This window comes from Vigna umbellata, chromosome 3, assembly GCF_029865625.1.
Source record: "Vigna umbellata cultivar VRB3 chromosome 3, Vumbellata_1.0, whole genome shotgun sequence".
Taxonomy (NCBI): domain Eukaryota; kingdom Viridiplantae; phylum Streptophyta; class Magnoliopsida; order Fabales; family Fabaceae; genus Vigna; species Vigna umbellata.
In genome coordinates, this window is record NC_142167.1 from 1,372,408 (window position 1) to 1,386,936 (window position 14,529).

The 14,529-nt window shown below is 34.1% G+C and overlaps 2 protein-coding genes across 4 annotated transcripts; one reads left to right on the top strand and one right to left on the bottom strand.

Annotated features, from left to right (window-relative positions):
* Positions 1 to 360: 360 nt before the first annotated feature.
* On the bottom strand, positions 361 to 9,972 carry LOC148201375 (uncharacterized). 3 transcript variants are annotated; one of them, XM_088109754.1, is made up of 3 exons: positions 9,764 to 9,972; positions 9,510 to 9,617; positions 361 to 1,973 (listed from the first exon to the last, which is right to left on the bottom strand). In XM_088109754.1, exon 3 carries the CDS (start codon positions 1,627 to 1,629, stop codon positions 613 to 615), a length of 1,017 nt encoding a protein of 338 aa, XP_087965880.1. In that variant the 5' UTR covers positions 1,630 to 1,973; positions 9,510 to 9,617; positions 9,764 to 9,972; the 3' UTR covers positions 361 to 612. The 3 variants fall into 3 exon arrangements, with proteins under 3 accessions (XP_087965880.1, XP_087965881.1, XP_087965882.1); XM_088109755.1 differs by having other exon boundaries at positions 9,510 to 9,632; XM_088109756.1 differs by having other exon boundaries at positions 9,510 to 9,635.
* On the top strand, positions 8,894 to 14,118 carry LOC148201376 (uncharacterized). The gene is made up of 5 exons (XM_088108845.1): positions 8,894 to 9,175; positions 10,399 to 10,574; positions 10,625 to 10,693; positions 13,060 to 13,134; positions 13,212 to 14,118. The coding sequence occupies exons 1-5, from the start codon at positions 8,894 to 8,896 to the stop codon at positions 14,116 to 14,118; spliced, it is 1,509 nt and encodes a 502-aa protein (XP_087964971.1).
* Positions 14,119 to 14,529: the final 411 nt, after the last annotated feature.

Genomic DNA, 14,529 nt, shown 5'->3' on the forward strand with positions numbered 1-14,529 from the left:
CTGAGAAAACAAAACAAAATTATTACCTTGCAATGTAACACAAGTAATCACTTTTATCTTTTGTGACAACCTTTAATCCAAAAGTTGAGGAGCCCAGCGAGAAACCAAAGGGTCTATCTTTCATTTGGACATGGGGCTCAGGCCTCCAATGCCAATTCAATATTGACCAATGTATTAAAATTCGCAACTTGGAAAATAAGATCGTTTTCCTGATTTATAAATATACCATAAGGCATCCCACAACATTTTTAAAGCAAAGAAAAGACTAATCCTTGTAGTCTTGGAAATAGGTAGACTGATTAGTTGCATCACAAGTAAACCAATGAAAAGTAAAAAAAAAAAAAAAAAAAACCCGTATAATTCTGTTTGCCAGAAAAGCTACGTAATCAATACCAACAATTTATCCAATTGTAACTAGTAGAAAAATTAAACTAATTATTTTACTCTATAGAGTTCATTCTAAAAGGAGATGGTTGTGTAAGAAAATTTCTGAGTTTTGATTGAATTACCTTAACACATTATAAAAATTGGTTTTCATAGGCAACTGCTAAGTGGGGACATATTAGCGCCATGAAGTACGATCAGATGATGCAGTGATACAATAATCTCTATTCAAAGGCAAATTCCATGCACAAAGTATGTGTTACCTCTATACCTAAGAACTCTACTGTCTGCTCCAACACACCACATATGGCCCTGCAAGTCCAAATGCCCTTTCATTTCAGCCATTTCCCACACAAACTTGAAAATCCCTAGTGCCCGGTCCAACTGCTTCACACCACGCCCAATCATCTTCTCACTATCTGAAGTCAGGATTCTTCCCATAAACAAGCAAAACTTGCCATTAGCATAGACCCCACCACACATGTCTACTTCAATATCTACCACCCTTCCATAGAGGTAATACAGTAATAAAGTGAATAAGCAGCGAGAGGAGTGACCCAACATTTTGGAAAGCTTCTTCCTCACAAGGCTTTCTTGATGCTGAGCTTCCTTATATCCAACACTGTTGTCAACTGAAACATCCCTTATGTGCAAAAGCCCCTCCTTCATGATCTCAGCCTTAGCTACATGCAACTTCAACCTTGTTTCCTTTTTACAGCATTCAATAAGATCATTGAACATCACAAGAACATCTTCCCATTTTTGTGGGTCACCGAAATCAAACATTTTAGAAGATGAAAGCTTCATCCATGAAGAAGACCCGGGATCCGAAAAGACACCAATTTCAGTCAGAAAGTTCAAACAGCTATGAACAATTTGGCCGCCCAATAAAGCATCGTTACTTAAGCCCCGAGAAGACAAACAATCCAAATCAACTGCAAAACCATTCAGAACTTCTTTAAATGCACCAGTCCATATGTGATGCTGAGTAACCTGGGAGCACACTTTGTGACGAACCAACTTCCTTTGTTGAGCAGAAACACTAAGAAAGTTGCTCACTTTAGTTAGTGAATCAACCACCATAGGCTCTCTTTCATTTGCTTTACCAAAAGGGGTAAAAGATTCATGTTTTGCATTTAAAACAAAAGAGGTCATAACATGTTTCATTTTGTGCTGAACAAATGCGGACCCAACATACCCACGAACAAGGGACTTGAAGGCACATGTCACGCTCAATGTCATCATCAAAAAGGGTTGAATTACTCTTTACATCAATGAGTCTACCATTAACTGCATCCACATGTGCTAGTAAATGGGTCAATTCCTTCACCTTGGAAAACTCATTCTGATACCATTGCAGGCTGAGAGCATCTTTTGAAGTGTGATAAAACATTGAGTTCAGGTAGAAAGCTGCAAACTTATTGGTTCTAATAAAATGGTTTCCACAATAAAGTAGCTCCAAAGATCTACAACGCATTGTGCCAAAAGTAAGTCACCTTCCAAGCAAGTAAAACAAGAGTCAAATGACTCTAAGAAAAGGTACTTGTATTCTTTCAGGCATTCTTCCAAACATATTGCTTGCAGTGACCCTAAAAAGTAAAAGGAACAATTAGTTGTATGAATGATATTAGGTTGAACAGTAGTTTATTTTATACAATATTATTAAATTTTAGTTCATATTAATTTATTGTTTGTTTTGTCAATAAAATCATTTTTATTATAATCTAATTTTATTACAATAAAAAAAAATTAACTACACAAATTCTCGGCGGTTTTAAAACCCCAGTAAACTAAACCATCAAAAATAGGGGCGGTTTTGAGATAACACCAGCTAGTTCCGGCGGTTTTTGAGTAGCCCCGCAATTCTCGGCGGTTTTCATAAAGCTCCAACTAATTCCGACGGTTTCTACAAAACCCCTGGAAATTAGTAATTTAGTTCATATATTTAAGTTTAATTTTTATGTTTTTTTATTTAATTAAATATTAGTATTTTCTGATAGAGTGAATTTTGTTCTTCTATTATACGCTTTAATGATATGTGAAAAGTATTATGTTTCAAAGTGTTAGGTGTTAAAAACTGAAAGATTATGTGTCTAGACAGATTTTAGTAAAGATGATCCAAATTTTAACATTTTTAAACAATGTAAACGTTAATGTAAAATAATAGACTAAATTAACTATATTTTTTAAACACAATTAAATTCAATTGAATACAAAAATATTGAAATTGAAATGAATCTTATAATTAAATATAAAAACCAAAGTAAAGTTTTCTTACTTTCATTTCAATTTTGTGTTTATATAAGGCAGCAGTGTCTCTCCAAATTAAATTTGAACTCCCAAAAATATATTTAAAACGGTTTTACAACTATTTAATTATTTACTAAAAATATCGTTATAATACAAATTTATTTTTCTATTTTTCAAGGAAGTTGGGAACTTACTTACCCTATTTTATTTTATAAGTTTTTTAGTTTGAATTTAGAAGGCTTGATATGATTCTAAAATCTTCAGTTTAAAAAGTTCTTCTTTCTTTCGCATTTAATTCAACTGTATAGCAGTTGTAAGTTTGATTATTGTTAAATTGAGATAGGAGAAACTAGTGAAGTGGAGAGTATTTTTTTTTTTTGACTTAGTGATTATTCATATATTCTACTCTTTGAAAACTTGCTTTTTCTTTATTTCTGTCCTCCAAATAGTGTGAAAAAAGTTATGCATGTTCCAAATCTAAAATCACTTATCCACAATATCGTGAACAACTTTTGTCTACCTAATTTTTCTTATTTCAAACGGTATTGACTATGTTAAAGATAGAGATGAAAGCAAAGTCGAAGACGATTTGAGAATGGAAGATTTGAAGGTTCATTGTTTACAACATCAAACATAAATATTAATTATTTTTTTTTCTTCTAAGAAGCATATGTTTCTTTTCTGCTTTAAACACTTTTGTTGACGTCTAAGGTTTAATCGAAAAAGTTCAACAAAACAAAGATGGTGTTTACGTGTGTTTAAGACAGAGTTTCTTGATTATTATCAGGACACTTTGGATTTCTTAGACTTTTGTAAATAACAACATAACTTTCTTTTTGTTTTTTTAATATATTTAAACTCTTTTTTTTAACAATTTTATAACTTTTTAATGAATTTGAACATAAAAACTCTTTTCAACCTGTTTGGTTTACATACAAACCTTTAAAAAACTCAAAAATGGAAGTAACTTTTAGTTTTAATAAGATATGACTAAGTATATTTTGAGTAAGCATAGAGAAAAGATATATAATATCTTGCACCATTATGAGCTATAACAAGCGATAGACTCCAGACATTAAAAAAATTATAAAAATCAATTGTCGTATTGTTTGGTATGTCCTGTTTTTAGTTTCATGTTGTTCTTTTATTACCTTGTTTGCATTAGATTGTGTTGGTTTTTGTTTATTTGTCGTTCCCTCTTCTATTTGGTTTTCCTTCCATTGAGGATACACTTCCATTTGAGGGAAAAGCTCTCTCACGTTGTTTGAATTGTTGTTTGTTAGGCTTTCGTTGGTGTGCCCTATTTTCCCTTCCCTCGTTGTTTTGGCGTGTTGTTTGCATTGTAGTGTGATAAGTTTTTATTGCTCTGCCATCCTTTCCCTTTGTTTCTTCTATCATTGACTTAGTTGTTTTTGGTTTTTGGTAGTGTGGTGTTGGCGTCTTCGAAGACACTGGTGGTAAGAAAATTGCACAATGTTTACACATCCGTATATCTGATTATTGTGGTTTGATTATTTTTTTTTGTCTTTGTATTCATTTTAGTTTTGGAAACCCCTATTTTGTTTTTGATTTTAGGGTTTCATTTGTTTTTTGGTTATTGATTCACGTTAGTTGGACAAAGTGTTTACTTTTATGTAGATTATTGAAAACATTGTTATAACTTTGGGAATTTGTTGGTCTATTTCACTAATGAATTTTAGACAACATTGTTATAACTTTGGGAATTTGTTGGTCTATTTCACTAATGAATTTTAGACAAAATTGTCTGACAATACATGTTGTAAAGGAATCTTCAAGTGGTACAAAATTGAAGATAAATTATCTTCAAGAATAAGGATATGATAAAAAACTATCTCCCCAACATTTATGAGAAAAACTTTAGGAATAATATTTGCAATTTAAAAGATTTATGACAAGGTCAAAGATAAAAACACGTCTCTTGATTTTTATAATGTTCCATAAAGGAGAAAACTTAAATAACATGAAGATCATGAGCATAACTAAAGAATAATTTAGGAAATTAAATAAAGAATTTAGGAAATTAAATAAATTGTAATTTTATTTTAATTTTACATAATGTTAAATTCGTTGGGCGAGCGGACCTAGTTAGGCGAAAGTTTATATTTGTAATTTTCGTTTTATGTTATTTTTATGTGTTTTGGGCTTTATTTTAGGGTTTATAAGTTTTCTCAAACTTATGTGCCTATATATAGAAGTACTAAAAGTTGATGTAAACACTTTTGAATCATATTATATACATTTGCACTCTTTGAGTGAGGATTCTCTTGGTTTTTGGATTACAATTCTAATTCTTATCAAAGATTAAGAAGACGTATTAAGAAGTTTCCAGTGTCAACGATGGTGGTTTTGAGAAAGTGATGGTTTTGAGAAACTTAAGGCGTGTCCTTCTAAGCATAATTCCGAAGAACTAAAACTTGTCCTATTTATCGAACCATAAGCTAGTTCAATTGATGTAGAGGACTGTCATTTGCAAATGCTAAAAGGTATCAAGTTTTGCACAAACATATATGTTGTGTGGGAAACATCGTGGAGAAAGCACAAATGACCTCCTTATATAGTGGACAAATGACCTCTACAATTCAAAAAGATTGGCAAATATGATCAATGTTAGTATAGTATAAGGGATAACCTATGGTATAAATTTCAAACGAAATTGAAAAATATTCAACCTCAAATATTGTTGACCTTATATGTACAAAATTTCTAACAAATAATTAAGGCACACAAAACATAACACAACCAATATAAAACAAATTTTAGTCAATCAAGTTGAAATAATAAACCTATAAATTCCAAATCAAATTCCAAATCATTACGTGGCAAGCTCATGTCAATTGACATGTAAGTTAAAGATATTGATGTGAAAAAGTTAAAGAAAACAACAATTAGGTTAGAAGCAATTCATCATTAAAGCTTTATTTCAAAAGCAAAACACAAAAAACTTCAAAACACAAGATCACATATTCCAAAAACCCCAAAAGTGCAAGATTAGACTACAACTGTAGATAATCCCAAAAAGTGAAATCATAAAACAAACCCCCAATTCAAAAACCCTAACCCTTAAATCACATTAACAATATGCAAAGGAGAAACAAGACACAAGAAATTCCCAAATCAGAACTCTCAATCCCAAACGAAAACCCTAAAATCCCCAAATCACAAAATCACGAAGAACCTCCACCATTACACTACCAACCTGTAGAGAAAATAAAACATAAACCCAATTCAAGGAAGGAAACCCAACGTCACAAGATCATAATCCCAAAAATAGAAACTCAATTCAAAGCCCTAATATGAACAAAACTAGAACAAGAAGAAGGAAAAAGAAAAGTTTCTTACGATGTCAACCTAGAAACAAAGGAGATGAAGGAGGAGGGTGTCTCCATGAGCGATGAGGAACACACTACTTGGTTTTTCGAGAAAGAGGAAGTCCCGAAAATAGAAGTCAAGAGTTTCTAAAATTTTGAATAAGGTAAAGGATAATTTACCTAAGCTTGCCACATAATGAATAACTAGACCGTCAATATTGACTAAGGTGGACAATATGCCGTTTTTAACATCCTTAGTAAAAAGAACCATTGAACCATTTTTACACAAAACATGGAACTACTATCAACAATTCAAAAATAGGAGAATCACTTTAAATATAACTAAGATAGGAGGATTACTTTAAATACAAGTAACATTAATCACTAAAATTGATATTAAGCCTTTATAAAATAACTTTCTATTTTTATTTTAAAAAGAATATTATATTTAAATATATAATATTTTCAAATGCTATTTTTTTATTTCTTTATACTTATATGGTTTACTTTATTGATTTTTTCAAAGTTGATGTTAGATATTATATTTTATTGTTTTTAAGCATATTTCTAAATGTATTTTCACCCATTTCTATAATCCAACTTATTAATTGTATATAGAAAATTATAAATGAAAGAAGTTTTACTTTATTTTCAGACTACTAAAATTAAAAATTATACTTTTGTCTTCTAACATTACGTGGAATCCATTTATTGCCTATGTATTGAAAACAAATAATCACTTCAAATTGTAATAATTAGTATAGTAGTATATAATGCCCTAAACGGGATATTAAGAACAAAATTAGTAATTTCGAATTTCAAAATGGTGAAAAACAAAGAAAATTATTTACAGAAATTAAAACAAAAATTCATAAATTATATAGGGACTCAAACAAAGATTTTAAATTTTATATATAAAAAAAACAACTTGAATCAAAATCAAAACTCTCTTATTGCATAGAAATTAAATCCATATACATATCTAATGCCTCAAATTTTTAGATTAATAATTATATATTAAAAAAAAACTTTTTATAAATTTCAATCATCATCCCATACATACATAACTACAAATATTTGACATTTTTCCAGCATACTCTAAAAATGTACCTACTTTTTTTTTAACATTCTCTTCCTTTGTACTTATTTTTCCTACTCGAGACTAAAAGATAAAAAGGAAATGAAAAAGCCGAACCCGACCCGTTTTAGGATCCATCCTAATCACATTGAATGACCCAAATGGCTTTCCTCAGTGGCGCAATTCCGAGTATAAGTTCAACTTTAGAACATCTTAGTTACATTACATTCAACCATAAATATATATAAAGAAGGTTTAATGTCTCGGTAGGTCCCCATTTTGGTCAGGAATTTCAAATAGGTCCCTTTTCTTTTTTCGTCTCAATTGGGTCCTTTTTTATGTAAAATTTGAGCAATTAAAGGTCTGCCGTCAAATTGGGCAAACGACCGTTTAAATGTTGGTTACGTGGCATGGTCAGAGTTCACATTAATGAGACGTGACATTATAAACTAATTTTGTATTAAAAATTATGAATGCATAGTGGTGTAATTAGCTTTTTAGAAGGGTAAAGTGGGAATAATAAAAAACTTTAAGTGCAGATATAAAAAACTGATTGATTGATGAGGAACACTTTACTGTTTATACCCTATTATTTCGTTAAGTTCATCATTTCATTCCTCTTTTTGGAACATTCTTATGTTGTCAAAATTTTGTCATGATAGTTTAACCATAATCTATAATAATAAGTACACTACTTTTTGTTAACTTTAATCAAAAAGTTTGTTTTATATCAGCACCAGCTAATTGGCATGACACTTATTTAATATTGACAATCCAGCTTTGATGTCACGAGCACTGCTATTTGGTCCTTGATCCTTTCTACTTTCGAACAAAACTATTATTAGCTATGCAAACCATAGGAATAGGGAACGTTGTTTAAAATACCTGCATTTCTATTATTAACTAAATAAATTAGATAGTTAGTAGCATAGGATACCACAAATATGAAAAACTGATTGATTGATGAGGAACACTTTACTGTTTATACCCTGTTATTTCGTTAAGTTCATCATTTCATTCCTCTTTTTGGAACATTCTTATGTTGTCAAAGTTTATAAACATGTCTCACTTGAAAAAGGAGGAAAATTTTGTTCTGATGAGCAAAACCAGCCAACTCAAGTAAAACTCAAATCAAACTGAAAAGGCTCAAGTATGATACAAGTAACTACAAATTGAGTTCCATGTATGTCTGCTGATGACAGAAAGCCCTACCATACTTCAGAGACATTTTTTCACAATTAGACGTCTTAAGGGGCCTAATGTATTGTGTTGAGGAAGAGAGAGACAAAGAAACAAAAAGGGATTGGGAGTTTTGGGTTGGCAACAAAGCTGAAAGCAGAGTTGGGGCCTAATGTATTGTGTTGAGTGTTTAAGCTACACTACAGGACTTTTGAAACGATTCTTTTTCTCCCTTTACACTAATGTGGAAATTTTATTTTGAACTTTGCTGCTGCCAGAGATGGACGGACGGATGGCTGAACATCACTCTGAAATGCTATCAGAATGCCCCCTTTTCATATCTTTCTTTGCAATTGGACAAGCAACTATGTTGGAAAGGGAATGATTTACAGCTGGTTGCACCCATGTCAATAACGACTATGGGTTAAAAAAACTTCACATAATTAGAAACACCACAACACACCATTCTTGTTTCTATTATCGTTATTAAAGGAATTTTAAGCTTTTCATGTTGACAGGTACATTTTTTTTTTCATTTTCTTCTGTTTCTATATTTAAATCTTTTACTCTCTTTTTTGTTTCCACTTCTTTATTTATATTGTTACAGAATTGTGGTGGGCATGGAAGAAGTAATGTATGTTTTGTTTCAAGGACTCCAGAAACTCCTAAGACTATGAACAATCTTATTGCAGCAGCCCGGGTAAAACAGAGACAAGTAGCTCAAGCTCAATTTCAGCCTCTTTCCACTTACTATACTCAAGGGGGAACACCAAGACCCTCTACAATTCAACCATTTTTGTCTGCCTCAAGTAATATTGACCAGGCTGATTGGCAGGGAGTTCTTCAACACCAAACATTGGCTTCTCCATCAACTAATGGGTATCAATCCATTTCTCAAAATGAAATTGATGATATAGAAAATGAGGAGAAAGGAGTTAGTCCACTGCAAAAGGATGTAAGGAGGTTCTCTAAGTGGTGGTACTGATAGAGACTTTGTCTAGGACGAAGGAAAGAGTTGGCCGTGCAACACGTTTACCTATTGACTGTGCTAAGTATGGCATTGCCAATGAGGTATGCTTTTTCATATCTTTCTATTTGTAAAACAATCAATCAGATAACAACTAAAAACTTTATTCCTTATCATCCACATCAAGTATCAGTATAAGAAACTTTCTTCCATTCCATTCAAATACCAAACTACAGATTGTATACCAAACCAAACAAAAGAAGAAAATAGAAACACATTTTTCTGCATCAAAGAAACTTGAATGGCAAAGGAAGTCACTCACCTCTGGTTCCTTCACTAAGGGCCTTCGCAACAAGAAGTGGTATATGTCTCAGTCCTTAATACCGCTTTGAATCTTCTTAAACCGCAACACAGTCGCCTCAATCGATGCCTGGTAACAATCCAACTACTTTTTTTTACCATTTTTGCGAGCACAAACAGAAATGTGCCAAAAATAAAGTAAAAAACCGAGATTAGGGTTCGCGAGTTTGACCATTTTACTAATTTATGGATTACTAACCATTAGGGTTTACTTACCAGATGAAGATACTCTCTCAGCGTCGCCCTAACCAAGAGCGACAACGAACTGCGTCAACTGAATGACGGACTCCGCCACCGAACCACCGAACGACAATGTCAGATCAACGAAGTTATCTGGTGAAGGAGGCACAACGAGATTGCTGCGTTTGAGAGTTCGAGAGAGGGGAAGAAGCAAAGTGAAGTCGAGGAAAGAGGCTTCCAAATAATCAAAAGGTAGGTCCCCATTTTAGTGAGGAATTTCAAACAGGTCTTTTTTTTTTTTTTTTTCGTCTCAATTGGGTCCTTTTTTATGTAAAATTTGAGCAATTAAAGGTTTGCCGTCAAATTGGGCAAACGGCCGTTTAAATATTGGTTACGTGGCATGTTCAGAGTTCACATTAATGAGACGTGACATTATAAACTAATTTTGTATTAAAAATTATGAATGCATAGTGGTGTAATCAGCTTTTTAGAAGGGTAAAGTGGGAATAATAAAAAACTTTAAGTGCAGACCCCTTTAATTGACAAATATAATTGAGATTGGGGAAAAAATTAGGGTAGGGTTCGTGTGAGGAACAAATTAGCTTTGGGAGTTTGAAGAAGGCTTTCCTGCCTGCACCGCGAATTGGATTCTGTGTGTTTTTTATTCACAGGTTGATGGAGACGAAGGAGAAAGTGGCAGTGCGATGGTGGCTTCAACAGCGGCGACGATAATGCTTGGTGATGGTGGAGAAGATTCTGGGTTGGTTTCTGGTGGTGCGCCTCTTGTGGTTTTCTGCTTGCAGGTTGACGATGAAGACGTGAGGGAGATGGTTGCGCCACGGCGGAGGTTCGACGAGAGACTGGCATTTCTGTTCTTCTCTGGATTTTGCTTTGCAGGTCCAGTGATGTAGATGACGAACTCACAATGTTTATCACTTTAGTAACATTAAAAGGCGTTAAAAGAACGTATGTAACTTTAACTTCAGCCCATAGGAACGTACGTAACTTTAACTTTAACTTTGACTTTCTAAATTTTTACAGGTTTTATCATAGGGACGTACGTAACTTCAACCCGTAGGGACGTAAGTAACTTCAAACACAAACACAACACACATTCTCTCTCCGTTCTTGTTGGTGTTGGTCAGATACAACTCATAGGGACGTACGTCCCTATGGGTTGAAGTTACGTACGTCTCTATGAGTTGTATCTGACCAACACCAACAAGAACGGAGAGAGAATGTGTGTTGTGTTTGTGTTTGAAGTTACGTACGTCCCTATGGGTTGAAGTTACGTACATCCATATGAGTTGTATCTGACCAACACCAATAAGAAGGGAGAGAGAATGTGTGTTGTGTTTGTGTTTGAAGTTACGTACGTCCCTATGAGTTGAAGTTACGTACGTCCATATGAGTTGTATCTGACCAACACCAACAAGAAGGGAGAGAGAATCATCCTGTTGTGCCCAACCTCCCTACATAGCCCGCATCTCTTCCGCGAACCACCCTTAGTCACTCGTGAATCATCCTTTTTGATCTCCCACTGCTCCAGTCTTCTTTTCCTTTTAGGTCTTCCAGACTTCTGCACTTCATTATCCATCACTTCGAATCAAAGAAAGAACGCGCACCCTCCCACTTCCAACTACATAATCTTCACCCACGAACACCGGCGCTTCGAATCGAAGAAAGAATGGGATTTTTTCCCTCATGCAAACCCTAATAGTAAGAACCCCCAATTTGTTTCGCAATCTCAGTTGCATTTCTCAATTAAAGGGGGTTGCCCTTTAAGTTTTTCAATTTTCCTAGTATGCCCTTACCCAAAAGTGAATATACATCTGTGCATACCAATTATTTAATACAAAAATCGTTTTAAATGCCACGTCTGATTAGTAACTGCACTGACCATGCCACATAACCAATACTGTCACGGCCGTTTGTCCAACTTAACGGCAGACCTCTAATTGATTCAATTTTACAAAAACAAGGACTCCATTGATACGCCGAAAAGAAAGAGGACCTATTTGAAATTCATGACCAAAATAGGGACCTACGGTGACATTAAACCAACATTAAAATACGAGTCCCTTGGCGTGAGGGACGTGTGTTGGAAGCCTCACAACGGTGACAAGATGTGAGGCTTCCAACACACGTCCCTCACGCCAAGGTATATACATATCGAGCGTGAATTAGACATTAATGGGTGGTCCGATAGCAGCCCGATAGCGGGTGGAACAATATGCCCAACAAACAACAATATCACTAGGATAGGCTCTAACTTGGCTCTGATACCATGTTAAGAAGTGGACTTTAAGCCTACCTCAATCCCACAAAACTGGCTTGTAAGGTGAGGTTTGCACCTACTTCTATACTATAAATTGGCTTTATCTCTAGTCGATGTGAGACTTCCAACATTATATGTTAGGAAAAGGTTCAAAATTAGAAGTTACAAAACAGTTGACGGTAGTTGGACAGTTTATGGGTGGTTAGAAGAAGTTATTTAATCTAGTAAGGGTTATCTTTTAAGGAGGAAACAGTTCCTCCTGGTGGTGCTGTGTATTTTGTTTCAGTACAAGGCTTGTCCTGTGTAGAAGGGAATTTCTTCCCTTGGAAGCTATTGGATGTTTTCTTGTATTATGTTTTTCAGAATTAGAGTGTTATTTCCATTGTGCAGTAAGATTTGTGTGTTAATTCCTTAAACTGAATTATAAATCTAGTTTCTTGTCTCCAAGGAACCTAACATATAAAGTCTCAAAATTTCTATGACCTCTTGCTCAACATATTGCCACAAATCAGCACATAATTGAAAATTCAGTTTCTGCCACTGAGACATCTTGTTCAAGATGATTATGGTATCCTTGACCAAGAAACCATAACTCCACATAAGCGGACCAAGATAAGTAATTTTTCTAGTTGAGTTTTGCAGTGGTAATAGTAGGTGTAGCAGACATAGAAGAAGTCATTCCAAGAGAAGCCATTCCAAAAACACGAGAGGAAAACCCTAGCTTGAGGGGAAAACCCTAGGTGTAAGCTAGGACCACCTAAACAAAAGGACAAATGAGTAAATTAAATTTATGTTGGGAATATGATTAATAACTAGTATGCCAAGTTTACTTTCTTTATCTTAATCATTTAATGTTGTAATAGTAAATCTAATGATTTTAATAAACTGACTCATCATAGACTAAACAATCCATGTCAATATCATAGACTAATGTATTGTGTAAGACGAGGTGTTACATATTTGTCCATACTAACCCAAATTCATGATGTAACACTCAGCTACCACTGTGCATTTATAGACTATAGTTACAACGTGTCTGGGTGCATACTCATAGAAGCGTTCCTTGTTCCTTTTACTTTTCAGGGTCACTGCAAGCAATATGTTTGGAAGAATGCCTGAAAGAATACAAGTACCTTTTCTTAGAGTCATTTGACTCTTGTTTTACTTGCTTGGAAGGTGACTTATTTTTGGCACAATGCATTGTAGATCTTTGGAGCTACTTTATTGTGGAAACCATTTTATTAGAACCAATAAGTTTGCAGCTTTCTACCTGAACTCAATGTTTTATCACACTTCAAAAGATGCTCTCAGCCTGCAATGGTATCAGAATGAGTTTTCCAAGGTGAAGGAATTGACCCATTTACTAGCACATGTGGATGCAGTTAATGGTAGACTCATTGATGTAAAGAGTAATTCAACCCTTTTTGATGATGACATTGAGCGTGACATGTGTACCTTCAAGTCCCTTGTTCGTGGGTATGTTGGGTCCGTTCAGCACAAAATGAAACATGTTATGACCTCTTTTGTTTTAAATGCAAAACATGAATCTTTTACCCCTTTTGGTAAAGCAAATGAAAGAGAGCCTATGGTGGTTGATTCACTAACTAAAGTGAGCAACTTTCTTAGTGTTTCTGCTCAACAAAGGAAGTTGGTTCGTCACAAAGTGTGCTCCCAGGTTACTCAGCATCACATATGGACTGGTGCACTTAAAGAAGTTCTGAATGGTTTTGCAGTTGATTTGGATTGTTTGTCTTCTCGGGGCTTAAATAACGATGCTTTATTGGGCGGCCAAATTGTTCATAGCTGTTTGAACTTTCTGACTGAAATTGGTGTCTTTTCGGATCTCGGGTCTTCTTCATGGATGAAGCTTTCATCTTCTAAAATGTTTGATTTCGGTGACCCACAAAAATGGGAAGATGTTCTTGTGATGTTCAATGATCTTATTGAATGCTGTAAAAAGGAAACAAGGTTGAAGTTGCATGTAGCTAAGGCTGAGATCATGAAGGAGGGGCTTTTGCACATAAGGGATGTTTCAGTTGACAACAGTGTTGGATATAAGGAAGCACATGCACCATATTCTTATACAGGCTTCCTTCAGCAACCATGGTTATAGACATTGCCCTCTAGTGCATACTTGTGAAATTGATCTGTTATGTGGGACTTCCCAACAGAATTTTGCTGATTTGTTTAATCTTTTGAATAATGCAATTTAGCAATATATTGCAATCAAAGTAATACGCGATTAATATTTTCTAAAAGTGCTCCCATTCAATTGGTAAGATTTGAATTGGGATTTAGCCAACACTAAAGTTTATAATCTCTCCATGTAAAACATTATAACAAAAAGGTGTTGGAAGATAGACAAAGAATAGACAAAACAATTTTGGTTTGTGAGTTTCTGTTCAACATAAGTCACATTAGTAGTTTCAGCATAAGTGTAACCTGTGATTTTGTGATGTCTGTTGTGATCATCATCTTTTTAATCCAGATTCAAAATCAACCTTTTTGTGTTTCTGCTTGTGAA